Source organism: Pygocentrus nattereri, chromosome 21, assembly GCF_015220715.1.
Source record: "Pygocentrus nattereri isolate fPygNat1 chromosome 21, fPygNat1.pri, whole genome shotgun sequence".
Taxonomy (NCBI): domain Eukaryota; kingdom Metazoa; phylum Chordata; class Actinopteri; order Characiformes; family Serrasalmidae; genus Pygocentrus; species Pygocentrus nattereri.
This window is the reverse complement of record NC_051231.1, coordinates 30479384-30505642: the sequence shown is the minus strand read 5'-3', so window position 1 is coordinate 30505642 and position 26259 is coordinate 30479384. Positions and strand designations below refer to the sequence as shown.

At 42.8% G+C, this 26259-nt stretch overlaps 2 protein-coding genes across 2 annotated transcripts in view; one reads left to right on the top strand and one right to left on the bottom strand.

Moving 5' to 3' along the window:
* Positions 1–230: 230 nt before the first annotated feature.
* On the bottom strand, positions 231–2117 carry gpx1a (glutathione peroxidase 1a). Its single transcript, XM_017711080.2, has 2 exons — positions 1834–2117; positions 231–918 (listed from the first exon to the last, which is right to left on the bottom strand). Exons 1-2 carry the CDS (start codon positions 2056–2058, stop codon positions 568–570), a joined length of 576 nt encoding a protein of 191 aa, XP_017566569.1. The 5' UTR covers positions 2059–2117; the 3' UTR covers positions 231–567.
* A 2684-nt stretch (positions 2118–4801) lies between these two features.
* Positions 4802–26259, top strand: part of LOC108434960 (testis-expressed protein 264) — a 99885-nt gene continuing 78427 nt past the window's right edge. The window contains exon 1 of the mRNA XM_017710430.2: positions 4802–5513. Within this exon, the coding sequence (XP_017565919.1) occupies positions 5250–5513 (264 nt within the window). The 5' untranslated portion in view covers positions 4802–5249. The remainder of the gene's footprint in view (positions 5514–26259) is intronic.

The window sequence follows — 26259 nt, the reverse complement described above, 5'->3', positions numbered from 1 at the left end:
AATGATTTCTGTAAAAAGACTTCAGCAAAACTTCTCTCAAAGCACTTCCAGGTTTTCCAGAGTGTCATTTTTGTTATTTTTAATCTAGTCTTCTTACAAAATCTGAGCATTTTTGTGATACACCCACCAAATAAGGATGTGAAAATGAGGAGCAGTTGTGGTTTATGTTGCAATGTTCGACACATCAATCTCTGTTTGACTTGGTCAAGACAAAAAAAGAGGAACAAATGTTGGAATTCTGCAATGTTTATTTGGCTTTATTCAGCTGGACGGTAGAGCTGAGCTCTGCTGTACATAGCTAAATTACCACTGTTAATAACAGGCATTTACATTTACATCAGACACCCCCCTCACTCTAGATTTCAGGAGGTGCCTTCATTAAGTAAACAGCCTAAAAAACAGTTGCACTTTATGCAAGTCAGCACAGTCAGCCAAACTTTAAACTGCCATCTTCCACAGAAGGTGTGGCTACAAGCGATAGGCCAGGGGTCGATGTTTACAACGCCTATCTGCTGCCTCCACAACCCCCAGCAGGCCTCTGAGATGGCACCCTGCGCCAGGGACGGCTTATTTCACTTTCTTCAGGAGCTCCTTGATGTCTGCCTCGATGTCACTGGTCAGGAAGGTCCTGCTGTAGCGTTTGAACGGCTCTCCGTCAGGGCCGACCAGGAACTTCTCAAAATTCCACGCCACGTCGTTCCTGCAGACTGGGCTCCAGATAATGAACTTGGGGTCACTCATCAAGGCCATGGAGTTGTCGCTGGGGTATGGAAGATTCTCCTTGAGGTACACGAACAAGGGATGGGCATCTTTGCCATTGACATCGACCTTCTCCAGAAGTGAGAAGCGAGGCTCGAAGCCATTCCCTGGACGCACGTACTTCAGGCAGTTGAGGATCTCTTCGTTCTTGCCGTTCTCCTGGTTTTGGGAGAAGAGAGAAAGGTGTTCATTCGAGCAACCTTGACACTGTGTTAGTAATAGCTTGTGACCTAAGTGCCTGCTGTCGAATGCCCTACAGCCCTCATTATCCAGTTATGCACAGTCATTACCCTGAAAACAACAGTTGGCAAACAGTTCCTACTTTCATACTCACCTGCACAGGAGCTCTGAATCCTATCCAATAAATAACTTACTCATTAAACAGTCGGATGGAACTAATACAACAGACCAAGTGTTATGCAATAAGCACTTTAGTCGAAATGACTGCGTAACATTTCAAGACCTCCAACTTTTTAAATTCTAAAGATTTTCTGCATTTCTGCAGTTTTCTCGCTATTTGTAAAGGTCATAAGCTGATTATCTACAGATTGAATATCTTCTCAGGTCTACAACCTTGGTGTGGATCTTGAGTCTATAGGACTTTCACAACAGAATATACCAAAACCATTTTCTGAATTATTAGATCTTTTCACGTCTCAGGATCACTACTGAGTGCTCAAATGATCCGTTCCACCTTAAAAGTTACCACAGTTATATTACACCACCTTTACAGGCAGCAGACTGTAACTCATGCACGTTTAAAGTGGCTATTACAATACAATTCTTACTCAAATTATCCGTTCCACCTTAAATATTGCAAGTCACATTATGGCACCTGTACAGGCGGCAGACCAAGTGCTGCACCCTTTAAGGTGGCTATTACAATACGAGGCTGTCGAGCTTCTTATTCAAATGATCCGTTCCACCTTAAATGTTGCAACAGTCACATAATGGCACCTTTAAGGTGGCGCGGAAAATTCTTTATTCAAACTTTTGAAGGCTTACACTTGAACGCCCTGGACACTAAAGGAGACCCTGAGCGTACCAGTCAAGAAAGGTCTGAGGTGGACCCACCTGGTGGCCGAACTGGTTGCAGGGCACTCCCAGCACCACGAGCCCCTTGTCCGAGTACTTGGCGTGGAGCTCGTTCATCTGAGTGTAGTCCCTGACCGTCGTACCTCAGAGAGACGCCACATTTTCAATAAGCACGACCTTCCCCTTCAGCGAGGAGAAGCTGAGGAGGTCGCCAGACAGGAGTTTGGCTGAGAGGTCGTAGAACTTCTTGATGTTTGTTGCCATGCTGATCGCGAGCTCGGCGCGAGACTGCGCGGGTTCGGACGGTTCCTCCTGTTTGACTTTCGATTCAGACCCCCGTCACGGGGCGGAGCCACAGCCGCGCATGCGCAGATCAGATCCTTTACAGATCTAGACCAACTGATCCGTGTCACTTTTCTGAAGAATATTGGGAAGATTTATCCATATATATCTAATATATATATATATCCATATCCTATGTCTATTTATTAGGTACGGGCCCGCTGATGACACCCTGTAATAAAAATAACACGTGGGAACGAGATCCTAATGCATGGCTACGACTTAGGAAGCCATTGGACTGAGATAATGAAGTCATGGCCATGACTTAGTAAAGCATGGGAACGAGATCTTAATGGGTGGCCATGGTTTAGGAAGCCTCAAGCTCGGTCCCACGCCTTACTAAGTCATGGCCACGACTCAATCATCTCATTCCCATGCCTTACTAAGTTGTGGCCTCGCATTGTTTTTATTTATAAAGGATGTCATACACACATATATATATATATGTATATATGTGTATATATATATATATATATATATATATATATATATATATATATATATATATATATATATATATATATATATATGTGTGTGTGTGTGTGTGTGTGTGTGTGTGTGTGTGTGTGTGTGTGTGTGTGTGTGTGTGTGCACGCACGCACGCACGCACGCATGTGTGTGTTAAAATGTTGAATAAACAAATAATAGAATGTAATAGATGTGACTGTTTTAGGCTACCAGGTTATTTTGCACTTACAGGCTCTCTTGCATGGTGAAATGGGAAATGGTTTTTCAGACTGAAGGAGAACATGTGGAACGTGGTTGCATATACAACCCCAATTCTGATGAAGTTGGGACGTTGTGTAAAACATAAATAAAAACAAAATACGATGATTTGCAAATCCTTTTCAACCTATATTCAATTGAATACACTACAAAGACGAGATATTTAATGTTCAAACAGATAAACTTTGATTTTTGCAAATATTCACTCATTTTGAATTTGATGCCTGCAACACATTCCAGAGAAGTTGGGACAGGGGCAACAAAAGACTGGGAAAGTTGAGGAATACTCAAAAAACACCTGTTTGGAACATTCCACAGGTGAACAGGTTAACTGGAAACAGGTGAGTGTCATGATTGGGTATAAAGGGAGCATCTCTGAAAGGCTCAGTCGTTCACAAGCAAGGATGGGGTGAGGTTCACCACTTCGTGAACAAGTGTGTGAGCAAATAGTCCAACAGTTTGAGAACAACATTTCTCATCGTGCGATTGCAAGGAATTTAGGGATTTCATCATCTACGGTCCATAATATCATCAAAAGATTCAGAGAATCTGGAGAAATCTCTCCAGGGCAGAAAAGCAACATTGAATACCTGTGACCTTTGATCCCTCAGGCGGCACTGCATTAAAAACTACATCATTCTGTAACGGATATTCCCACATGGGCTCAGAAACACTTCAGGAAACCACTGTCAGTGAACTCAGTTCGTCACTCCATCTACAAGTGCAAGTTAAAGCTCTGCCATGCAAAGCGAAGCCATAAATCAACACCACCCAGAAACGCCGCCGGCTTCTCTAGGCCGAGCTCATCTGAGATGGACTGACGCAAAGTGGAAAAGTGTCCTGTGGTCTGACGAGTCATCATTTCAAACTGTTTTTGGAAATCATGGACGTCGTGTCCTCTCCCTGTCTGGATTGTTTTCAGTGCAAAGTTCAAAAGCCAGCATCTCTGATGGTGGGGGGTGGGTGTTAGTGCCCATGGCAGGGGTAACTTGCACATCTGTGAAGGCCCCATTAATGCTGAAAGGTACATTCAGGTTTTGGAGCAACATCTGCTGCCATCCAAGCAGCGTCTTTTTCAGGGATGTCCTGCTTATTTCAGCAAGACATCACCAAGCCACATTCTGCACGTGTTACAACAGCGTGGCTTCGTAGTAAAAGAGTGCGGGTACTAGACTGGCCTGCCTGCAGTCCAGACCTGTCTCCCATTGAAAACCTGTGGCACATTATGAAGCACAAAATACGACAGCGGAGACCCCGGACTGCTGAGCAGCTGAAGCTGTACATCAAGCAGGAATGGGAAAAAATTCCACCTACAAAGCTTCAACAATCAGTGTCCTCAGTTCCAAAACGCTTATTGAGTGCTGTTAAAAGGAAAGGTTTATCAATTTGAACATTAAATATCTTGTCTTTGTAGTGTATTAAATTGAATATGAGTTGAAAAGGGTTTGCAAATCATCGTATTCTGTTTTTATGTTTTACACAACATCCCAACTTCATTGGAATTGGGTGTACAGCACATTCTCCATCAATCTGTAAAACCAAGCAAAGACCTTAAAGCATGCAAACACTGAGTGTTCGCGGTTCTATACAGAACCACTGTCTGTTACAGAGCCATGTTCTTTAAAGAGCATGTGCCATACACGTTCCTGTAGGACACAAAGGAACAAAACTTTGTCCTGCTTGACACCTGCATAGAGAGTCAAAATAACTGCAGAACTCCTGCAGGACGCTTTTGTGAGAGATTGCTGTCGTTTATAATTCTATTTTACATCACGAGGCCACGTAAACACACGCAATAGTAATATTGGTGATATGCGTATATGCTGCGCAGCCTGGGGCAGCTTCAATGCTTTTCTTTCCCGTTTTAAAACGGACTGTTCCAAAATGTGTACGTTTTGGTAACCGCAGCGGCGGTCCTTTTTGGCATAGACGGGCTAAAATCATGATTAGGCCGCGATATCATAATCTGCACAGGAACATGAGCACGCGGTGTGTTTTTTAAACCTATCTGCACGTTTTCTGTGCGCGTTTTTTGATGGTACAATCCAGGAAGCAGCGTGTGCGGTGTTTTGAAGTGAGTGACCCCTCATAGCTGCTCTGATTTACAGACACACTTTTACACGTGTAGAGGTCCCTCTGGATTAGTCCGCTGCATATTCAGCGAATGTGCTCGTATGTCAGTGTTTTAACCTCAGCTGCCTCAGCCTGGGCTGGTTTAGTCTTTATCCGAGTGGCTAGCTAACCTACGTGAAAAGTCCGGTTCAGCTCCTTCTGGACTGTCTTCATCATCATCATCATCATCAGCAGCAGCATCCACAGCGGTCACTGGGCTGGTAAAAGAAGCTGCTGGCTGCCTCACACGATCCTCAGCGTTAAGACAGGCTGGCATGTCGGATTTAACGCTGCTGATCGTGAGCCTCGCTGGGATCTTCCTCACAGCGCTCCTGCTAACAGTCTCGGTTTTCGTGCTGTACTCCGGACTTCTGACGGACGTCCGCATCAGGACCGGCTCTCCTCCTGTCAGGGGCATCACTGTAGCTTACAAGTACAAACAGGGACCTTACAAGGAGTGCGGGACGCTGTTTGCTGAGAGCAGGTCTGTGGCACCGCAGCTGCCCACGGTGGGCATCTTCTATGATGATCCAAAGAAGGTGAGGGAGATGATCTCTTCTTAGAGCTTCTTCTATGCTTACCAGCCTGCTTGATAACCATGGGGCAGCTGAGATTCTCGCCTGCCCTTTTCTGTCTAATGTAATCATCTGCTGTGAAATGCTCGGTTCTAGTTCTAGAGAGCTCACAGCAGTGGATCCAGACATCCAAAGCGTTCAAGCTCCCACCCAGAATGGCAGTTCACAAAATAGGTACCAGTATGCAGAGCTGGGCAAAATACTGTGGTGTTGGCATAGAGGGAGACACGGAAGAGGCAGTGATTCTGATATAAGTCGAGCTCTTTTATTGAAGCACAAGCTGGTGGGCACATAACGGCATCCTGAACCAGTCACGTTAGCTACAGGCTTCCAATCCATGGTGACCGACCCCTAACACAAAACACCCCCCCCCCCTCCCCCCAACGTGATTGTTAGGGTCAGGCCGTAAAAGATGGGTGTGGTGCAAAATGTATGCTATGTGAACGTATAATAACAGTAATAGCACATTCTCAGTGTATTATGAATATACAGTGTAAATGACCACTTTGTCTTCAGGTTAGGCCAAAACAACAAGCAGAACCCTCGCTGACTCCAAGACAGATACTAACTAGCCTTAACCTAAACCAACAAATAAACAAAAGTCAAACCGCTTACATAACTAACACAAAACCCAAGCAAAAACCCCGAAACACAAGCAAAATCGCAGCCACATGTTCACCCAGTGAAGCTACAAAGTCTACAAAAAGGGGATCTATGTACAAAATATACAGCAAACTAAGAGTCAGATATTAAATAAACAAGCAACAGGAATCAAGTGAGCTGTTGGTGGAGCAGAGGAGGCCTCTTTGGTTCTTCCCGCCTGATGACATAACCAGAACTTAACTGGAGCGTGGACTGGATCATGGAATGAGGCTGCAAAACAGCAACACAATATGGAGCAGACAACGCAGTAAAACACCAGACGTCTTTAAAATAACAAGCAATGGCATCAACAACATAAATTTCCCTTTTTATGAGGAGTGTGCACCTCCCATGACCCTCCGTACATGGCCTTCTACATGGCTGTGCCTTTAGAGCCTCTAAGGCAGTGTGAGCTAATAGCAGGACACTGTGTTAGTTTGAAAAAGTAGTGTTTGCTGAATATACAGCCCTAAATGTATTGAGTTATGTAGTCCCTTATGAGAAATAAAGAAGTAATGTATTCAGAATACATGTACAGTACGTTGTAAAAAAAAAAAAACAGTTCTTTAAATCACACTGTTCCTCGCTGCTACTGGTTAGCAGTTTTCTTTATGTAATTCTTCTGTTAATACGTTTCAGTAAAAATTGCTTAGCATTTCAATGAAGTTCTGAAAATTCTTTTTTTTTTTGCCTCTTTCAACACCCGCTTCAGTCCACTGCTGCTCCCGCAATCCTCCGAGCAGGATTCCAGTACAACACAGAAGTAAAACTGACTACTCACAAACAAGCCCACTACTGAGGAGATTATTAGTTTGATCATCCCGCAAAAGAGCCCAGTATCACTGAGATTAATAACCGATCACATTGATTTATCAGTCTACTCAGGCTTTAGCAGAGCTCAGTAACGCTGAGATTAATAACTGATCACATTGATTTATCAGTCTACTCAGGCTTTAGCAGAGCTCAGTAACGCTGAGATTAATAACTGATCACGTTGATTTATCAGTCTACTCAGGCTTTAGCAGAGCTCAGTAACGCTGAGATTAATAACTGATCACGTTGATTTATCAGTCTACTCAGGCTTTAGCAGAGCTCAGTAACGCTGAGATTAATAACTGATCACGTTGATTTATCAGTCTACTCAGGCTTTAGCAGAGCTCAGTAACGCTGAGATTAATAACTGATCACATTGATTTATCAGTCTACTCAGGCTTTAGCAGAGCTCAGTAACGCTGAGATTAATAACTGATCACATTGATTTATCAGTCTACTCAGGCTTTAGCAGAGCTCAGTAACACTGAGATTAATAACCGATCTCATTGATTTATCAGTCTACTCAGGCTTTAGCAGAGCTCAGTAACGCTGAGATTAATAACCGATCACATTGATTTATCAGTCTACTCAGGCTTTAGCAGAGCTCAGTAACGCTGAGATTAATAACCGATCTCATTGATTTATCAGTCTACTCAGGCTTTAGCAGAGCTCAGTAACGCTGAGATTAATAACCGATCACATTGATTTATCAGTCTACTCAGGCTTTAGCAGAGCTCAGTAACACTGAGATTAATAACCGATCTCATTGATTTATCAGTCTACTCAGGCTTTAGCAGAGCTCAGTAACACTGAGATTAATAACCGATCACATTGATTTATCAGTCTACTCAGGCTTTATCAGAGCTCAGTAACGCTGAGATTAATAACCGATCACATTGATTTATCAGTCTACTCAGGCTTTAGCAGAGCTCAGTAACGCTGAGATTAATAACTGATCACGTTGATTTATCAGTCTACTCAGGCTTTAGCAGAGCTCAGTAACGCTGAGATTAATAACTGATCACGTTGATTTATCAGTCTACTCAGGCTTTAGCAGAGCTCAGTAACGCTGAGATTAATAACTGATCACATTGATTTATCAGTCTACTCAGGCTTTAGCAGAGCTCAGTAACGCTGAGATTAATAACTGATCACATTGATTTATCAGTCTACTCAGGCTTTAGCAGAGCTCAGTAACACTGAGATTAATAACCGATCTCATTGATTTATCAGTCTACTCAGGCTTTAGCAGAGCTCAGTAACGCTGAGATTAATAACCGATCACATTGATTTATCAGTCTACTCAGGCTTTAGCAGAGCTCAGTAACGCTGAGATTAATAACCGATCACATTGATTTATCAGTCTACTCAGGCTTTAGCAGAGCTCAGTAACACTGAGATTAATAACCGATCTCATTGATTTATCAGTCTACTCAGGCTTTAGCAGAGCTCAGTAATGCTGAGATTAATAACCGATCACATTGATTTATCAGTCTACTCAGGCTTTAGCAGAGCTCAGTAATGCTGAGATTAATAACCGATCACATTGATTTATCAGTCTACTCAGGCTTTAGCAGAGCTCAGTAACGCTGAGATTAATAACCGATCACATTGATTTATCAGTCTACTCAGGCTTTAGCAGAGCTCAGTAACGCTGAGATTAATAACCGATCACATTGATTTATCAGTCTACTCAGGCTTTAGCAGAGCTCAGTAACACTGAGATTAATAACCGATCACATTGATTTATCAGTCTACTCAGGCTTTAGCAGAGCTCAGTAACACTGAGATTAATAACCGATCACATTGATTTATCAGTCTACTCAGGCTTTAGCAGAGCTCAGTAACGCTGAGATTAATAACCGATCACATTGATTTATCAGTCTACTCAGGCTTTAGCAGAGCTCAGTAACGCTGAGATTAATAACCGATCACATTGATTTATCAGTCTACTCAGGCTTTAGCAGAGTTCAGTAACGCTGAGATTAATAACCGATCACATTGATTTATCAGTCTACTCAGGCTTTAGCAGAGCTCAGTAACGCTGAGATTAATAACCGATCACATTGATTTATCAGTCTACTCAGGCTTTAGCAGAGCTCAGTAACGCTGAGATTAATAACTGATCACATTGATTTATCAGTCTACTCAGGCTTTAGCAGAGCTCAGTAACGCTGAGATTAATAACTGATCACATTGATTTATCAGTCTACTCAGGCTTTAGTAGGAGCTTCAGTGTTTGTAAATAAGCTGTTAAATGAGGTCCTTGGAGTTTATTTGGAGTTTGTTTGCTATGTGCCGTGCACTGATTATAAAGAGTTAATAAACAAGCATTGAGGGTATTTTTTTTAATTTAGTGGGTAAGTATTCTAAAAGTATTCTAAAAATGTAAAACATAACTATATCTTTTATAAAAGGGAACTTGGACTGAATACAGATTCTTAATTTCTGTCTTCTGAATGCATATCCCAAATTCTTTATTTAAACATCCCAACCCTGAGAATATTCTGCCTGATGTCTGATTGTTGAGAGAGTTTTGGTCTAAAACATCATTTTTACAATCCATTCACAGCAAAATAGATCTTAACGAAAACTTTTTTCCCCCCAAATTTATGACTATTTTACAATCATGAACATTACACATAAAAACTCAGAAGATACATGTAGATTCACTGGTGGATTTGGATAGTAAATATAATGGCTATATTTGTGTTGCAGACTTTGCGACCCCTGGTTCCTATCACCACCGCTGTAAAGAAATCCGAATGCTTACGTTTCTCTGCAGTGACCTATTTCACATCAAACCGCTCTGAATGACCTTGATTGCCTCCCAAATACTGAATTATGCATACATTTTGAAAACCACTGGAATTCCCCTTCAAGTGAACGTATGAATAGCAAATGGTACTTTACTACAAAGCAAATATACAAATTGCCGTGACGTTATTAGTGTCCAGCCTCTTTCTACTCTGGTTCTTGTTATTTGGTTGAAGCTGATAAATCAAAAGAATGTATATATGCCTATATAGGCATCATATGAAGATATACAGAAGTTTATAGGAATAACAGCTCAAAAACTTGATGAATGTTACATTACACCGTAAGTCACCATATCCAGCACCAGTCGTTGGCTAGAAGGGTTTTAAGCCCCCCGGTATTGGGCTGTGGAGCAGTGAACTGCATTCTCTGGAGTGAGCTCAATACCTTTGGGAAGAACTTGAGTGATCCAGAACTGATCATCCAACATCAGTACCTGACCTCACTAATGCTCATGTGGCTGAATACAATCAAATCCTCACAACAATGTTCATACATAAAGCCTTCTCAGAAGAGTAGAGGCTGTTGCTGCAACAAGGGGGGGACAAACTCCCTGTTAATACACTAGATTCCGGACGTTTGGACATATAGTGTGTATGGCCTGCATACTGAGGTGTTAATAGTTCTGGTGAGTATTGTGTCCAGCGTTAGTGTAGTGAACATGCTGGTTTATTAATGTGGAAGTAACTGTAACTCACGTTTGTGCTCAAAACACACACACACACACACACACACACACACACACACACACACACACACTTTCTAAGCCACTTCTCCCTCAGGGTCGTGGCGGGGGTGCTGGAGCCAGTGGTCATTGGGCAGAAGGCAGGATACACCCTGGACAGGTCGCCAGTCCATTGCAGGGCGCACTCAGAACACATCAGTGAATTTCGTTCTGCCTTAAATGGTGCAGCACTTACATTCTGACACCTGTGTAGCTACACATAAAGGTCTGTTTGTGTTGCAGGTGTCCTTTTAGCGCTTTGTTAGCTCAGCACACAGAGTTATCACAGCTGTTTTATAAGCTGTGTTATATGCTTATGCTGCGTGCTGGTAACATCTGTTGCGCCAGTGCTTTTTAACCTCTGCCACATCTGCATCGCTTGATTATCATTTTATATTTAAAGGGGAATTCTCTCTGTTTTCTTCAGTGTGGTCATTCAGTGTGTTTACCTGGGAAAAGGTTGATTTGTAGAGACTCAGATTTCTTTACAGTGGTGCTGATAGTAACCAGGGGTCGCCATGTCTACAGCACAAATATAGCCATGTTATTTATTATCCAAAACTTCGTCAACCTACATAAAGTCTCATGAGTTTGCGTGTGTGATGCTCAAAATTGCCTTAAATGTGAAAAAATAAGTTCTCTTTTGGATGTTTTGCCTGTTATGTACTGTGTATGTTTTAGGCTCCGATATGATCTCAGTCATGAAACAGGGAGTGCGTTTACATGCACTTTATAATCCGATGACTGCAGAAAGTCAGATTTCTGATCAATACACTTGAGTAATCAGATAATGGGGAAACTCCAGGTCTACAGGAGTCAGGCAGTTGTCAGATTTCTGTGTTGCAACCAGCCGATAAACTCGCAGAAGACGACGTGACGTAAACGTAAAACTTAATGCCACGGCTATTTTTTAAACATTGTGCTACTTTACCTTAAAATATGAACATACGTCGTCTAGAAGAAGAATATTTAAATACTTTATTTGATGTTCGGTTTCAACGCTGTTCCAAAAGTGCTTTGTTGCCATCTCGCAGCAAAGCTGCTGGTACCGTCGCTGCTCTCCCGCATGCGCAGATGGAGAACTCCGAAAGAAATCCGAGTAAGAGTTTACACACACACTGGGAAATCAGATCACTGAGCTAAAGTCTAGCCTCTTTATCTGATCCTCTTAGTCGGATCTGGTCCGCTTAATCAGATTTCTAGTATGGTGTTTACACGGCCATTTAAATAATCAGACAGCTGCAGAAATCTGATGATGATTAGATTATTGTGTGCATGTAAACACACTCAGTGTCTCAGGCATCAGGCAGAACACGCATAACCATTTGTGTAACATTTAAAGGCATTAAATATTTCAGATGTCTGGTTCCTATCACCACCATTCTAAAGAAATGTGAGTCAGTGCGTTTCTCTACAAATCAGCCATTTCCCATCAAGCCACTCTGAATGCCTCGGTTTACTTCTCAGCCACTGAATTATACAGAAAGTTGGGGAGACTGGTGGTATTCCCCTTTAATATAGTTTTTTTAGTGTACTAATCTTAAACAAAGATTTCATATAGAAGGGTTTATGAGACGTCTGTGGACTAATGTATAATCACAGTTGTCTGCAAAAGTCTGAAAACTCCCAAGTTAACACATCCTCTACAGAGAAGATGCGCACTTAAGGGGGACCTTTTTTCTGCAAATTGTAATGCATGATTGCTATTTATTTTGCTGAATTTAATTATAAAAATATGTCATAACATCCTGTTGCATTTTTTCCCCAATATGCCAAATGTAACAAATAAGCAGTTAGTGAGAGGATTTGGACTTCTTTTTTCGCTTCAACCAATCAAATCACAAAACAAGTCATTTGACCAGGGGCGCTCAAACTTTTGCACAGGACTGTAGGATTATAATGGGCTTAATAGATCAATGGATTTGTGCTCTTGGGATTTTTAAAATGCATTTCGGTCTTGATGTGCTACTTTGTGTTCAAGGTGTCTGCATTACAGTCAGAATGTGCAATATGCTAATGCACCACTAGATGGGGCTGTTGATGCAGTAATGCTGGGTTTGGAGTCTGTTGGCGCCCTGTGAGGGTGTAATCCTGCTGTGTGTGAAGGTTCAGAATATTCATGAGGATATTACTTTATCTGATACTGCTCGGCTGCGCTCTCACGTAATTTGCTTTTTGGATCTAATTGGTATAAATGGCCTGAAAGTGTGCTTGTTTGTCTGCCGCGTATGGATTTACTCCGCATAGTGCTCAGTAGCACATGGGTGCCCACCTGGGAACACCCTAAAGCACCGAGTGCAGCAGCAGGGCTTTCCAAACAGCCCTGCATAGAGGACAATATGCAACTATGTAGTTTTCCTGTTATTTTAACCTCTAAATGCTCCGTTTAGGAAATGGATTGACAAGAAGGAACATCAGAAAATGCAGAACTGGTTATAACTGTAGATAAAAGGTACACCTTTTGCTGGAGAGTAGATGTGCCACTGTAAGCTGGGGGGTGTAACCTCAAGGAATACTCCTGAAGGAATACTCCATTCTAATTGCTATTGCTCAAAAAAGAACAGAAAAACCTGCTGAGTCAAAACGCACATATAATAGAAGCTGGTGCTGAAGTCCTCACTTCATTTATTTAATTGCCAGTCAAAATGACCATTAAGTGCAAGTTATTCATTTTTCAGGAGCCATTTCTGAGAAGATTAGTTATACGAACATTAACTCAGAAAGGAGAAAGTCGAAAGAAAGTAAGTGAAAAAGCTGAAGTTTCAAAAAATTATTAACAGCTACAGAGAATCCTAACAACCACCTGGAAGACCTGGTGGACACCAGAACTGTCTCCATCAGATAAACAGCGCTTAAAGCTTTCATCTCTGAGAGAGAGGAGAACATCAAGCTGCTTCAGATCTGAGAACATCCACAGGTGTTTCTGTCCATCCTTCCACTGTGAGAAGACCACTCAGCGCTGTGGGTCTGAAAGGACGTGTAGCTGTTCAAGAAGAGCCTCACTGAGAAAAGGAGACGGACACATCAGACAAAGAAGCTGAGCGATGGACTGACCACCCCAGAGTCCAGACCTCAACACCACTGTAGCTGTAGGCAGCGGCAGCGTGTTTACAAACCTCTCCTTGTGGAAGCCCAGTAGTATTTGGAGTCATCTTCCAATATGTGGTATAACTAATCAATACTCCTTCAATCAGTCAACAAGTTCATGATCAATGAACAAGATGGGCATCGAGGAGAAATCTGGAAAAACAAAAGTAGTTTACAAAAGTTTTGACTTTTTTTTTTTTTTAAAAACACAGTGCATGGTCATGTGTGTAAATATATCGCTGTTGTTGGAATAAAACCTCGTATCTCCAAGTCAATGCAGCCAGAATTTTTTCCAAGTCATTTTGGGATGTTTCTTTTGGTCCATTCCTCATGAAGTTTACGTTCAATGTAAAAGTCAAGCATTGAAAAACTGAAAAATGACTGAAATGGACATCCAAGGTTTTGTTCCGACATCAGCCATATACAGGGTGACTGAAAAAGATTCATCTGCTTTCAGAATGGTTTTTATCTCTTGTACATCATTGCAGATCAATGCAGTAAACTGTAATCGGTTTAGTTGAACATAAAGTTTATTATGGAATTTCACAAGCGCTCAATATGAACCTCCTCCAGCTGTACGGACGACATCAACGCCACAGTCAAGCTCATCCTGTACTCGATTGAGCGTATCGGGTGTCTCCGCGCTCACGGCTCTTTCAGCGCGATTTCGGAGATCATCCTGTGCTGTGGAGCCAACGCCGAACGCTCTGAGCTGTTGGAGGTTCACTGCCCATGAAAATGAGGCTGCACAGTTGTGACGGATTCACTCTTATTGAACAGGAGAACGTAGAACGCTTTCTGCTCAGGGGGCTCATCTCCTCCCAGACTGAAGGAGCCGTCTTCCCCTGACAGCCAGAAACTCTATGACCTCCTCTTACAATCGGATTGTGATTGGTTCCTCGGCGCCTCGCGGTTGTAAACATATGGCGCTTTCAAACTGGATGAATCCTTTTGAATCACACTGAACAACAACAACAACAACAACAACAACAACAACAACAACAACAACAACAAACAACAACAACAACAAATATATATGTGCAGTTTCAGCTGGTAATTAGATGTCAAATCAGAATGAGTGAATTTTGTGTTTATTTTTTTCATATTTTTAAAAACCAGTATGCCATACAGAGTTAGAAACCACATAAGCAAGTCTATTTGAGACGACTGAACAACTCTACACAGTTTGAGGCAAGTGATGATTTAGGTGTGCAGTTTGCAGAGTGCCAGGTGATGTTTTATAGGCTAACATTACTCGTTGGCTACATTAACATTGTGACTTCAGTGCAAGTGTAAAGATGCAAAGTTCACACCTAATTGACATTCTGTTTTTGTTTTGATGTAAACGTGCGATTTTGGAGTCAAATGACTACGGAAAACGATCGCAATCAGTTAATGTAATTGTAATAAAATGATTATGTAGTAACTGCAACAGACCCACTGAAGGCTCTGGTGATCTTGGCTGGGGATTCATTAGGGTATGAGAACGAAGAAAAGAAGCATTCATTATAGGGTATGAAAACCAAGTGTTCATCCAAGATCAGCTCTCTTACAAGTTTTCTAAAGCCCTAAAGAGTCTGAGCCCTGTTCTCCAATTACGCTCTGACAGGCCTCAGTGTTTGCGCAGCTGGAGTGCTTTGCCAGAGGGAAGGTTTAGCACAGTTCCAAATTTCAGTGTTAAATAAGGACTTCGGGGACCACGACCGGGCCATTTCTCAGGCTCTGTACTTGCACTCTGCAAGTGCACTTCTTGGCATCGACTTTGGCATTTAGGTGTGCAGGCCTGGCCGTTTAAAACATTGCACTAAACCTCACATCAAACTGACATTTACTGAAACAAAGTTTTCAAGTAGCATCAGCCTGGGCAGATGGTGTCTGAGGGTTGCTTCTTTAGTTTTGCACTGGAGCTACAAGGCTAATGTAGCTAACAAGTAATGGAAGCTTATGTATTACCAATAAGTGTCGAAGTACCTGACGAAATCATTGTATATTTACATTAAATTGGTAAAACTAAACTAAAACTAGGATTTAATGTTGCATGTCATGCAATGTAGTACATGCAGCATCCCTCAGCCTCATCAGTTCGACAGAGTTCACAGATTTGTATCCATTTCATCTTTTTGTCCATCAATTCACTCCTTCTTTCACTGCAGTACCCAGCATGCATTAAGGAAATACACCATACAGCCATTGGGAACCCCCCCAACAGGGGTAAACAAATCCTGAAAGCTAGTATAGCCACTAAACACTATGTGGTTAATAAACACAGCTTCCTATCAGTCGCATCTATAGAGGTCCAGAGAGGTCATGAGCTGTTGCTGTAATCATCTGGATTGTTATCTTGAGATAGTTAATTATCTTAACAGCTTTTTTATCTTGAGATTACAAGATAATTAACCCGCCATCTAAATATAACAATCCAGAAGATTATAACTACCTCATGGCCTCTCCGGACGTCCGTAAACATCAGCTAGCCGACTTCCTTCAGCATTAGCCAGCTAATGGAAGGAAGCCCACCCACAACTATCCACCCCAAAGTTTTTCAAAAGTTCCTCCCGCCCTCAAGATACCTCATCAGAAGGGGGTTTTCTTGTCTTCAATCCCAAAAATCTTACTTTAGCAACTATGGTGGCACAGCTTTAAGAGGCGAGTAGGGATATTTGCAATACAGTGGCTACATTTTTACAGGATGTCCCTCAAATATAATTGCTTATGTGGTTTCTGAGACTTGTCTCTAAATAATGGACAAAACTCTCACATAGCCAAAAAAGTAGGCCTGAATTTTGTAGGCACCATTATTTATAGATAACAGTCTGTCTGACAGTGTCAGAAACCGCATGAGCAAGTCTGTTTGAGATTCCTTAACAACTTAACATGGTGTGATGATCGGTGCATGCAGTTTGCAGTTTGGCTTAAACTTCTGTTACTTGTTAGCTACATTAGCCTCATAGCACCAGTTCAAAACTTCAGACACCAAGCATGTTTTGGCTGATTACATGCATTTCCATCACTTAGAACTGCATGTCAATTGTGGGGATTTGGAGACCTCTCTGGTGCAAATGTGTAATTGCACCAACATGCAGAAGAACATTTTGTAATGTGGTTCCGACCCCTTCCCCGAGGTGATGAATCTGATGATTGCAAGAGAATTCAAAGAGAACTCCATCAAAACTTGGTGAAGGACGTGTCTTCTGACAATGTCAGAGAACTATCTACTATTGTCATCATATCCTCCTCAGCATAGTGTTGATTTTCTATGTGAGCCCTGAAAATCGAGCCAAACATTGAGCACAGAGCGCAGCTCTTTGCTTTTGCGCCCACTAGTTTTGACATTGATGTGTTGCATCATTGACCTTTTTTTGAGCCTGTGAGTGTGACCTCAACATGTAAAGATGTACGATATTGGCCGAGACTCAGTAGTGCTACTTTTAATATTTAAATAAAGGCTTCTTTATTTATAGTGCAGCCTGAAGTAAGCCTTGTTGTGAAGTATATTGATCTTTAGTGGTGTTGTGGTTGATCAAGAAGTCTTGTAGTTGTAGTCATCTCACTGGATGAGTGCAGATTGGTGTGGGTGCTGTGAGATTATCTATCAGATGGATAGTTTGTGTGACTGTCTACAGGAGAAGCCACTCTGAAGACGGAGGTCTGAAAAGAATCACTTTATTCTTAAAAGGGGTTTGATGGAGATGCGTGTTGACTTAAAACTGTTCAATCAACTTGCTTGTACTTGAAGAGGGGCAGCGGCCAGTGCTGTGTAATTTCGAGGGGTCAGTGATGACCTTAGGGACCCTGTCAAAGAAAGGCTAATTGTCCTTAGTGAAGAGATGCAGTGAAGGCTGGGCTTTGTGTGAACTCAACTTCTTAGGATTAGGTTTGATGCCATGCATATTTATATGCGTGTCAGGGTGTTGCTTCATGGTCACCAAAGTGATATTTTTCACTTTTGGTTATAGCATAACCTTATCTCGAACCTGATTACATTTGATTACTTTGGGAAATTATTTAAATGCAGTTAAGTGATCATTCTAACAACAGTGATTGACACATCCAGATGCAGGTCCACTTCTGGTGGTCATATAATTGTGCTTGGTGACTTTATCCTAGAAGAGTGAATCATTTGCTAAAGAATGACTGAAGTCAGCCAGCCTGAGCTCAGCCCTCAACACTGTCTTAGGATTAGCTTTGACCAGTCAGTCACTCAGTAAGAGACCATGACTGTTGGGGGTTGAATTGGATTTCTTGGCCCAGAAATAGCATAAGAATTTTGTTTTTGGCCAGAAAAATATTATTAGCATCAGTTATAACTGATTGTAACATTCAATAGCTGCTATTTATACACCGCTGTTTGGTTAACAACCTTCCCTTTTGGCTCTGTTGTCCTGCACACATGCAATATATCTGTAGTTGTCCTTACGTACCTGAAGTAAAGGACCCCCCCCATCCTCAGGTGAGTTTGTCCTTTGGGCTTTTTTTTTTTTTAAAGTTTATTGTCCATGTCCATTTGCTGGTGCTGTTTGGATGTTTGGGCTTCAAAATAGCATAAGAATTGTATTTTGGCCAAAAAAAAAGCACATACTTTATTAGAATATTATGGAATGGATTATTACTGATTGACGTCGCTTCAGTTCACTTCCTCGGTTTTGTTTTGGTCCTTGTGGTCTTTCCCACTTTCTATCCACATTCACCTCCATTGGCCTGTGCTGTTGCCATGGTGCTGATGTGTCCACCACCTCTCAGCAGAAAGTCTGGCTGGAATGCGACTTGTGTTTGATTGACTGCTCTTGTCCCCCTGTGCTCAAAGGCTCTTTGTCACATTTTTCCCAGGCCTCCAATTAGCAACTGGCTCAGACCGCTATTGCGCACGGCTATGGCTGGGTCTTAATCCGGCTCAGCTAATTGGCCTAATGATCTTAGCTCATTAGCACGGGGGCCTGGAGTGCCATCGCTGATGTCAAGGTCAGAAGCCTCCAAAGCGCTGTGTTTTCTGGGCCTGGGGGAGAGAGAGAGAGCAGGACAAGACAACAATGAACTCCTCTGGGATGAGAGCTCCTCCTGGCCTGGGCCTCTAACAGCCTCTCCAGTCTCTCGTGTTTGCATTCTCTGCTGCCTGTCTGCCCCCAGGCTCTTCTCTTCATCACGCCAAACAATATGGTGGAAGAGGAGGCTCAGGCACCTCGATGGTTGCCATGGATGAAAAAATTTGGGGTGACTGGCTCTCATTTGGTGGATGGAGTGAGAAGGAGTTCCCATGTAAGGCGATTCAGTCCCAAAGTAAATTGAAAAGATTACACTCTAGTTGGCCTGGAGGTCCGCAACCCTCAAGACTTTAGTGCAGTGGTCCATGTAATGTGTTTTCACATTAGGTTGGGTGCAGCCTTAACTTTGCACTCAAAGTGCTTTTCATCAGGAACTAATAGCATGTTTAATCGAATATAAACCTTAGTTAGTCTATTCTATTTAATAAAAACCTATTAAACTTATGAATTAGCCGGTAGTGAGACGTGTAAAAACTGGCAGAATTCATTGGGTGATACAGTTGTGTCTCAATCCGATACAGAAAAAGTAGAAAGTAATTAAAAATGCACTTTAACATGTTAATGTTTTCATTTTCAGCGTATTATAGCATTCAGTATTATAAAAAAGTGCAACATTTGAAATAAAATCTTTGCTTTATAATGTCTCAAATACAGTAGCTGCAAGCTAATTTATTAGCCTCAAGCTTACACACTAGCAGCAAGCTAACATGCTAATCACAACGCAATGATACAGTTCAATATATTGTATTATTACAACCCGCTTTGCTAATGATACCACTTAGCACTATCAGCTATTGATTGAGGCTGTAACTAACCAAGATCAGAGTTTTAAGGCATATTTTAATGTTTAACATGGCATTTTTAAGATGACCGCAGCCATTAGCGCTGTCAGCTGTGTCTTAAAGCTACTATAATAGGGCTTGGGAGTGTAATGTCATGATGCAGTGTCTTGCTGCAGGGTTAGTCAGTCTAGGCTGGCTCTGAATAAATGCATAAATCTTTTTTACACGCGTTCCTTTGTTTTGGCTGATCTGAAGCCCTTAGCCTCGCTAAATGTGCTTGTAGAGCTAACTAGCATGTGGGTCTGTGTGGCTGCCAGATCAAAGATCAGAGCAAAGCCAAGGGAAGCAGATAGAAAATGAAATATGAAGGTGCAGCTCCAGTGAAACTTCAACCTCATTTTGTGAGTTTAGCATACTTGGTAACAGCTGGCTAACTCTTGGCAAACCAGCTGTTTTCCGGCTAAAAGGCACAAGGTGGGGTAAGTTATGCTGTGGCTGAGCTTAAGTAGCTTTCGTCTGCTTCTGAAAACTTTAGACTCACTACCCCCTCAGTGTAAACCTCAAGCCTTAAAGCCTGCGACTTAAAATGTTTTTTCTGGGGTTTATTGAACAGTCCAGCAGTAGCTGGGCAAGCCGTGTTTGCTAAAAGGCTACATACAGTGGACTATGGCAGAGGCTGAGTGAAATGCACCAGTAATGATTTACGTAAAAGCGCCACTAAATCTGTGGTGACTTAGGGAAACCAATAACTGAGTTAAATTTGCAGTGGCTGACATAAAATATGTCAGTGAATTAACCAAGTTCCTCCAGTGGCTGAGAGGAATATCAGTTATTAAACTGTTCAAGAGAGCAACACACACTAACACACTACCACGTCAGTGTTACTGCAGTGCTGAGAATGTTCCACCACCCAAACAGTACCTGCTCTGTGAGGGTCCATGGGGGTCCTGACCACTTAAACAGGGTAAAAAGGGGGTAAAAGTATCAGAGAAACAACAGATGGACTACAGTCTATAACTGTAGAACTACAAAGTGCAGCTCTACAGTAAGTGGAGCTGATAAGATGGACAACGAGTGTAGAAACAAGGAGGTGCTTTTAATGAAGTGGCCTGTTGGTCTATAATAGATGGAGTAGTAACATTAAGTCACATTCGAAAGTGTCAAATAAAGCATCATAGTTTTGAAATATTAAGTAATAGGAGGAATGGAGGTTGGGTCAAATCTCAACAATAAGAAAGAAGAAAAAACTTGAGGGAACTTGATTGAGGCAACCTGGGTTTGCAGTTTCTTAGAAAACTTCAAGGAGGAAAAGTGGGGCCCTGGGAATGTAGGGCAGCGCCGCTCTTGTTGGTGTGAGTTGGTTGATTTTGTTTTATTAAATTTTAAGTACGTGACGAGTCTGAAAAACCGTGACAAAACAGCAGTTTCTTTAAGCCCTCGTTGCAAATGTGAGTATTTTTAGCATGTAAACTTTGGGACTAACTTTGTGACTGTTTTCTAACTGATGCTAATGCTTCAGCCTTGAGGACTCTCCTTAAGTAGGCATGTTACCCTCTCATAGCAAATCCAGTTTTATGGCCCATAATCAAAATATAAACTCAACGCTGCACGGTGGCACGGTGGGTAGCGCTGTCGCCTCACAGCGAGGAGGGCCTGGGTTCGATTCCCCGGCTGGGTGACCGGGGTCCTCTCATTGTGGAGTTTGCATGTTCTCCCCGTGTCTGCGTGGGTTTCCTCTGGGTTCTCCGGTTTCCTCCCCCAGTCCAAAGACATGCAGTCAGGCCAATTGGACAAGCTAAATGGTTGTGAGTGTGTGAGTGACTGTCTGTCTGCCCTGTGATGGACTGGCGACCTGTCCAGGGTCTATCCTGCCTTCCACCCAATGACTGCTGGGATAGGCTCCAGCAGTCATTGACCCTGACGGAGAAGCGGCTTAGAAAATGGATGGATGGATTCCACAGGCATGATTAGGAAGCCTCAGTGGCACCACAAAGCCTGCATGCATGTGCGTCTGGCTTAGACCTTTCTGTGCTCCTGCTTGTGAAAGCCTTCAGTATCTGATTCAGTGATCCTTTAGAACATCCACAAGGTGGAATATATCTCTCGTGTAATAGCAGTGTGGATAGCCCCCCCCCTTTTTTAAGCCTTTTTTCTTCTCATCCAGCACCTGGAAGAAGAAATAAATTGCCTGTGTCCTCCTATCCAGTCTGGCACACTCACTCCAGTACTGTCTTTGCTAATTGCGACGTCCTGTCAATCACAGCCGGAGGAGGCGAGGCACAGTAGGAGGCCCATTTGGTGAGCTATGGTGTGTGTATGTGTCCTTCTGTCTGATTTGCTGCGAATGTGTGTGGAGAACAGATTAGTGTAGCTCCCACCAACAAAAGTATAGCCTTGATATCAACAGTGTGGAATTCTCCAGAGACATCTGGCTCTGCTGCGGTCTCACTGTGGAGATTTGACTGGAGTGAAATGTGTTTGGTTTAGTCCACAGCTTTAGAGCAGGAACACCCAAAAATTTTTCATAGTTTCGGCCTATTTAAACGATGAAGGTAACAGTCAAGACAAGGAAACACAGTCAGTCAGAGTGGTTTAGTGTGAAGTGCTCCATTCTATAAATTTCAAAAATGATGGTTCTTCAAGGGTTCTTTAGTAAAGAAGATGCCTCCATGTAGAACCATGAACATTCAAAAGAACACTTGCGTGATTAAAAGGGTTATTTGCATTGTGAAAGGGTTCTTCAGATTGATGGAGAATGTGCTGTTGATGTCTATGTATACATATCGCTGCTGTCAGAATAAAACCTTGTATCTCCAAAACTTTATAGGAGAAGGAAAAAAAACATAGTATACTTTTAATGCAAATCAGTATATTTATATACACCGATCAGACGTAACATCATAACCACCTCCTTGTTTCTACGCTCACTGTCCATTCTATCAGCTCCATTTACTGTATAGCTGCACTTTGTAGTTCTACAGTTACAGACTGTAGTCCATCTGTTTCTCTGATACTTTGTTACCCCCTTTTACCCTGTTCTTCAGTGGTCAAGACCCCCACGGAAACTCACAGAGCAGGTACTGTTTGGGTGGTGGATCATTCTCAGCACTGCAGTGACACTGATGTGGTGGTGGTGGTGGTGGTGTTTAAGTGTGTGTTGCGCTGGTATGAGTAGATCAGTACTGCTGGAGTTTTTAAAACACTGTGTCCACTCACTGTCCACTCTATTAGACACTCCTACCTTGTAAAGTCAGAGACGATAGCTCATCTGCTGCTGCACAGGTTGTGTTGGTCATCCTCTAGTCCTTCATCAGTGGTCACAGGACGCTGCCCACAGGACGCTGTTTTTGGTTGGTGGACTATTCTCAGTCTAGCAGTGACACTGAGGGGTTCAAAAACTCCAGCAGCACTGCTGTGTCTGATCCACTTATACCAGCGCCACACACTAACACACCACCACCACGTCAGTGTTACTGGAGTGCTGAGAATGATCCACCACCCAAATAGTACCTGCTCTGTGAGGGTGGAATGAACACTCTGAATAATCTCTGACAGAAATTCAGAGTTTCTGTCACTGTTTAATTAGTCACATTTTCACTTTCCTTTTTTAGTAGGCATGAGAAGCCAGTGCTATGTAAGAGGACGAGAGAGAGAGAGATGGATGGAAGGAGTAATGGAGGGATGGAGAAAGACAGGAAGGAGAGAGTTTTGAGATGGAGGTTGTAGAGGTGGTTCTGCAAATTCATTCTGCAAAACGTATAAGCAGCTCCGTCTTCAAAGACGTTTTGGAGTCGATTTCCCAGAGGGCCATCGGGTGCGGCTCTTTGTTGTCCTGCTGTCCTGGTGCAGTCCCAGCAACGGTTCACAAATCCGTCTGAGAAGGGTATCCCTCCCACAGACTCGAAGCAAAGCAGCATTTCTGCTCTCCTCCGTCAGCTCGTGAGGCTTTTTTCCCCTTCAGAGCTCTTTCAGTTTAATTACCTTTTGCTTGGGACGGGGCTGGCGCATCGATCGAGCCTCCTCTGCTCGCCGCTCTCGAACCCACAGGGATTCCCCTCTGTCCCTCTCCACGCACACGCTCAAACACTTTACACCACAGCAGGGACCACATCTGCACCTCTACAGCACTGCTGAATGTTCTACGGCAGAAAAACGTGCCGGCTTGATCAAACTCACTGCTTGCAGGTCAATAAGATTACTGTATAATCAGATTTGCTGAGCTCGAAATTAGAGCTTCATGATAAGTGCAAAATTAGATTTTTTGCAATTCTTTTGCTACTTATTTTAACTATTATTTACATTGCAGTCAGTGATGAACCTAGTTCAGGCCAAACATGTTAAAACACCTATAATAGTGCTACTTTTTGCTAGCACCCCTATGGCATTTCTAACTAATTGCTAAGATAAAACTGGAGCACATGAACATTTTTTGATCTTTCTAGATTAAGTACAGACATTTGAGTTTGTTATCCATGTTTTATTTAAGAGCATATAACAGATATTAAAGATATACAACACTTATCATTTATGTAATGAGAACAGCTGCTAGGGTGTTGATTTAGTTGCTTTAGAATTCCAGGTGGATAAAAGATTGTATATTGGTTATAGGTAGATAATAGGTTATATTATTGCTATAGCATCCCAAGTGGTTGCTAGGGTGTTGCTAGGAGGTCACTATGGTACCCCTGGTGGTTTCTAAGGTGTTGGTATCACAGGTGGATGATATGGTGTTGCTGGGCATTTGGTGTGGTATTCCAGGTGATTGCTAGGGGGTTGCTATGGTATTCCAGGTGGTTGCTAAGGTGAATGGACATATGGAGGAATGAGGGATAGTAAAACCACACAGAGAGGAGTGCAGGTCGGTACAGCTGTACATTAGAGTTTGAGGACCTGCCCTGACTGAGTAAAGTAGTGGCTGTTGGGCAGTGAAATAATTGGGCTTGTGTCGGGGGTGGGCAAAAAGGAATGGGAGTCTATGGCGGAAGTGAGGGATGAGAAAAAAGAGAAACAAATAAGTGTGGGTGAGAACATTGAATTTGTGCTCAGGGGCCTGCCCTGAGATTGCATATATGAGTGTTTAGGGCGAGCAAAAAGTAAAGTATGGGGGGGGGATTCAGAATTTAACGAAGATTGTACGGAAACCATACATAGGATCAAAAAGCTGTAAGTGCGAACATGCAGACATTGTGTGCAAACAACAAATTAAACTAGAAACAAAAATATTAAGTCTGATAAGTTAAACAGAGATCAGACACAGTAAACAGGACAGTGCAGCACCGACACAGCACACATTTCTGGACATGAGGTAGCGGAATAAGTTGGAGATATTTAACATGCGGTCATCTGTGAGCCACGCAGTCAGATGACAGACCTAAACACAGCAGTTACTGAGGTTGTAAACTGAGTAAACAGTGTAAAGTGTTTGGGGCAGTCATGGGCTGGAGGTTAGGGAACTGGCCCTATTCCCTGTGACCGGAAGGACTGACAGTCCATGACTGAGGTGTCCTAGAGCAAGACACCTAACTCCCAATTGCTCCCTGGGCGCCGTGGATAGGGCTGCCCACCGCTCTGGGCAAGTGTGATCACTGACCCCAGGTGTGTGTGTGTCTATTCATTAGTGTATATGTGGTGTTTCACTTCACGGATGGGTTAAATGCAGAGGTGGAATTTCCCCGTTTGTGGGATTAAAAAAGTATCACCAAAAAAACAGTGTTAGCAGCAATGTTCCAGATAGTGCAAGTAGAGCATCAAAAGAGGAGTGTGTGTAGAGTATGTGTGTGAGGGGGTGGGGGTTAGCTCAGTCCTTGTGAGTATAAAAACCTGATCACTTGAGGAATAAAGCTGTTGCAGAGTCTGGCAGTGGTGCTGCAGATGCTCCAGTACCTTCTGCCAGACGGCAGCAGTGAATAAAGTCTGTGTGAGGGGTGGATGGGGTCGTCCAAAATGCTGGTGGCTTTGCAGAAGCAGCTTGTGCTGAAGATGTCCATGACGGAGGGGAGAGAGACCCCTGATCTTCTCAGCTGTCCTCACTATACGCTGTAGGGTCTTACTTTCAGAGCCATATTACAGGGAGGAAGTGAAAACCCAGTGAGAAGAGGACTAAAATTTATAGGGGAAGTGGAGTGCGTGTTAGGAAGGTTGTGATTGAGGTGACCTGGAACCAGGCTCGAACCGCTGCTGTACCGATCGGCGGTCTGTGGAGTTACCGCTGCACCAACGGGACACACGGGTGACAATGGCTAAGCACACCAAAGAAGGGAAAGTGAAGAGGCGGGACCGTCAAAAGAGATGCTGAAACCAGCGTGCTCAAACAAAGGCTGAACTAGAAATGTAAAATTAAAGATAATGAGAAAACAAAAATGACTTCCTCTGTAATTTCAAGGGGAAGTCAGACTTTGTGTCACTTGTTTGCTCTTAGTTGAGCAAACACCTTTTATATGGCTTGGAGCAGTTTGTAGCTCAAGGCTTTTTTGTGGTTTTAAGTAGTTTTGGGACAGTTACACAGTTATACAGTTAATCCTCTTGCAGTCCTTTTCTCTTTCTTTTGGTTTTGGGGCAGTTTCTTTTCTCAGCCCTCTTTTCTTTTCTTTTCTTTTCTTTTCTTTTCTTTTCTTTTCTAACACTAAGTACCGTGTACCGGTCACCCCTCTACAAAGGTGTGACGAACACTACTGTTTGCCGCTGCCTTAAGTAGTGGAGTCCACAGGTGTGTCAAGTTGGACCTAATCAGCCCGTGGGCTTCTGGGAATTGGAGTTCCCTGAAGTTATGGCCCCTTGCCGCCATCGCCCTCTGCTGGCAGCAGGCG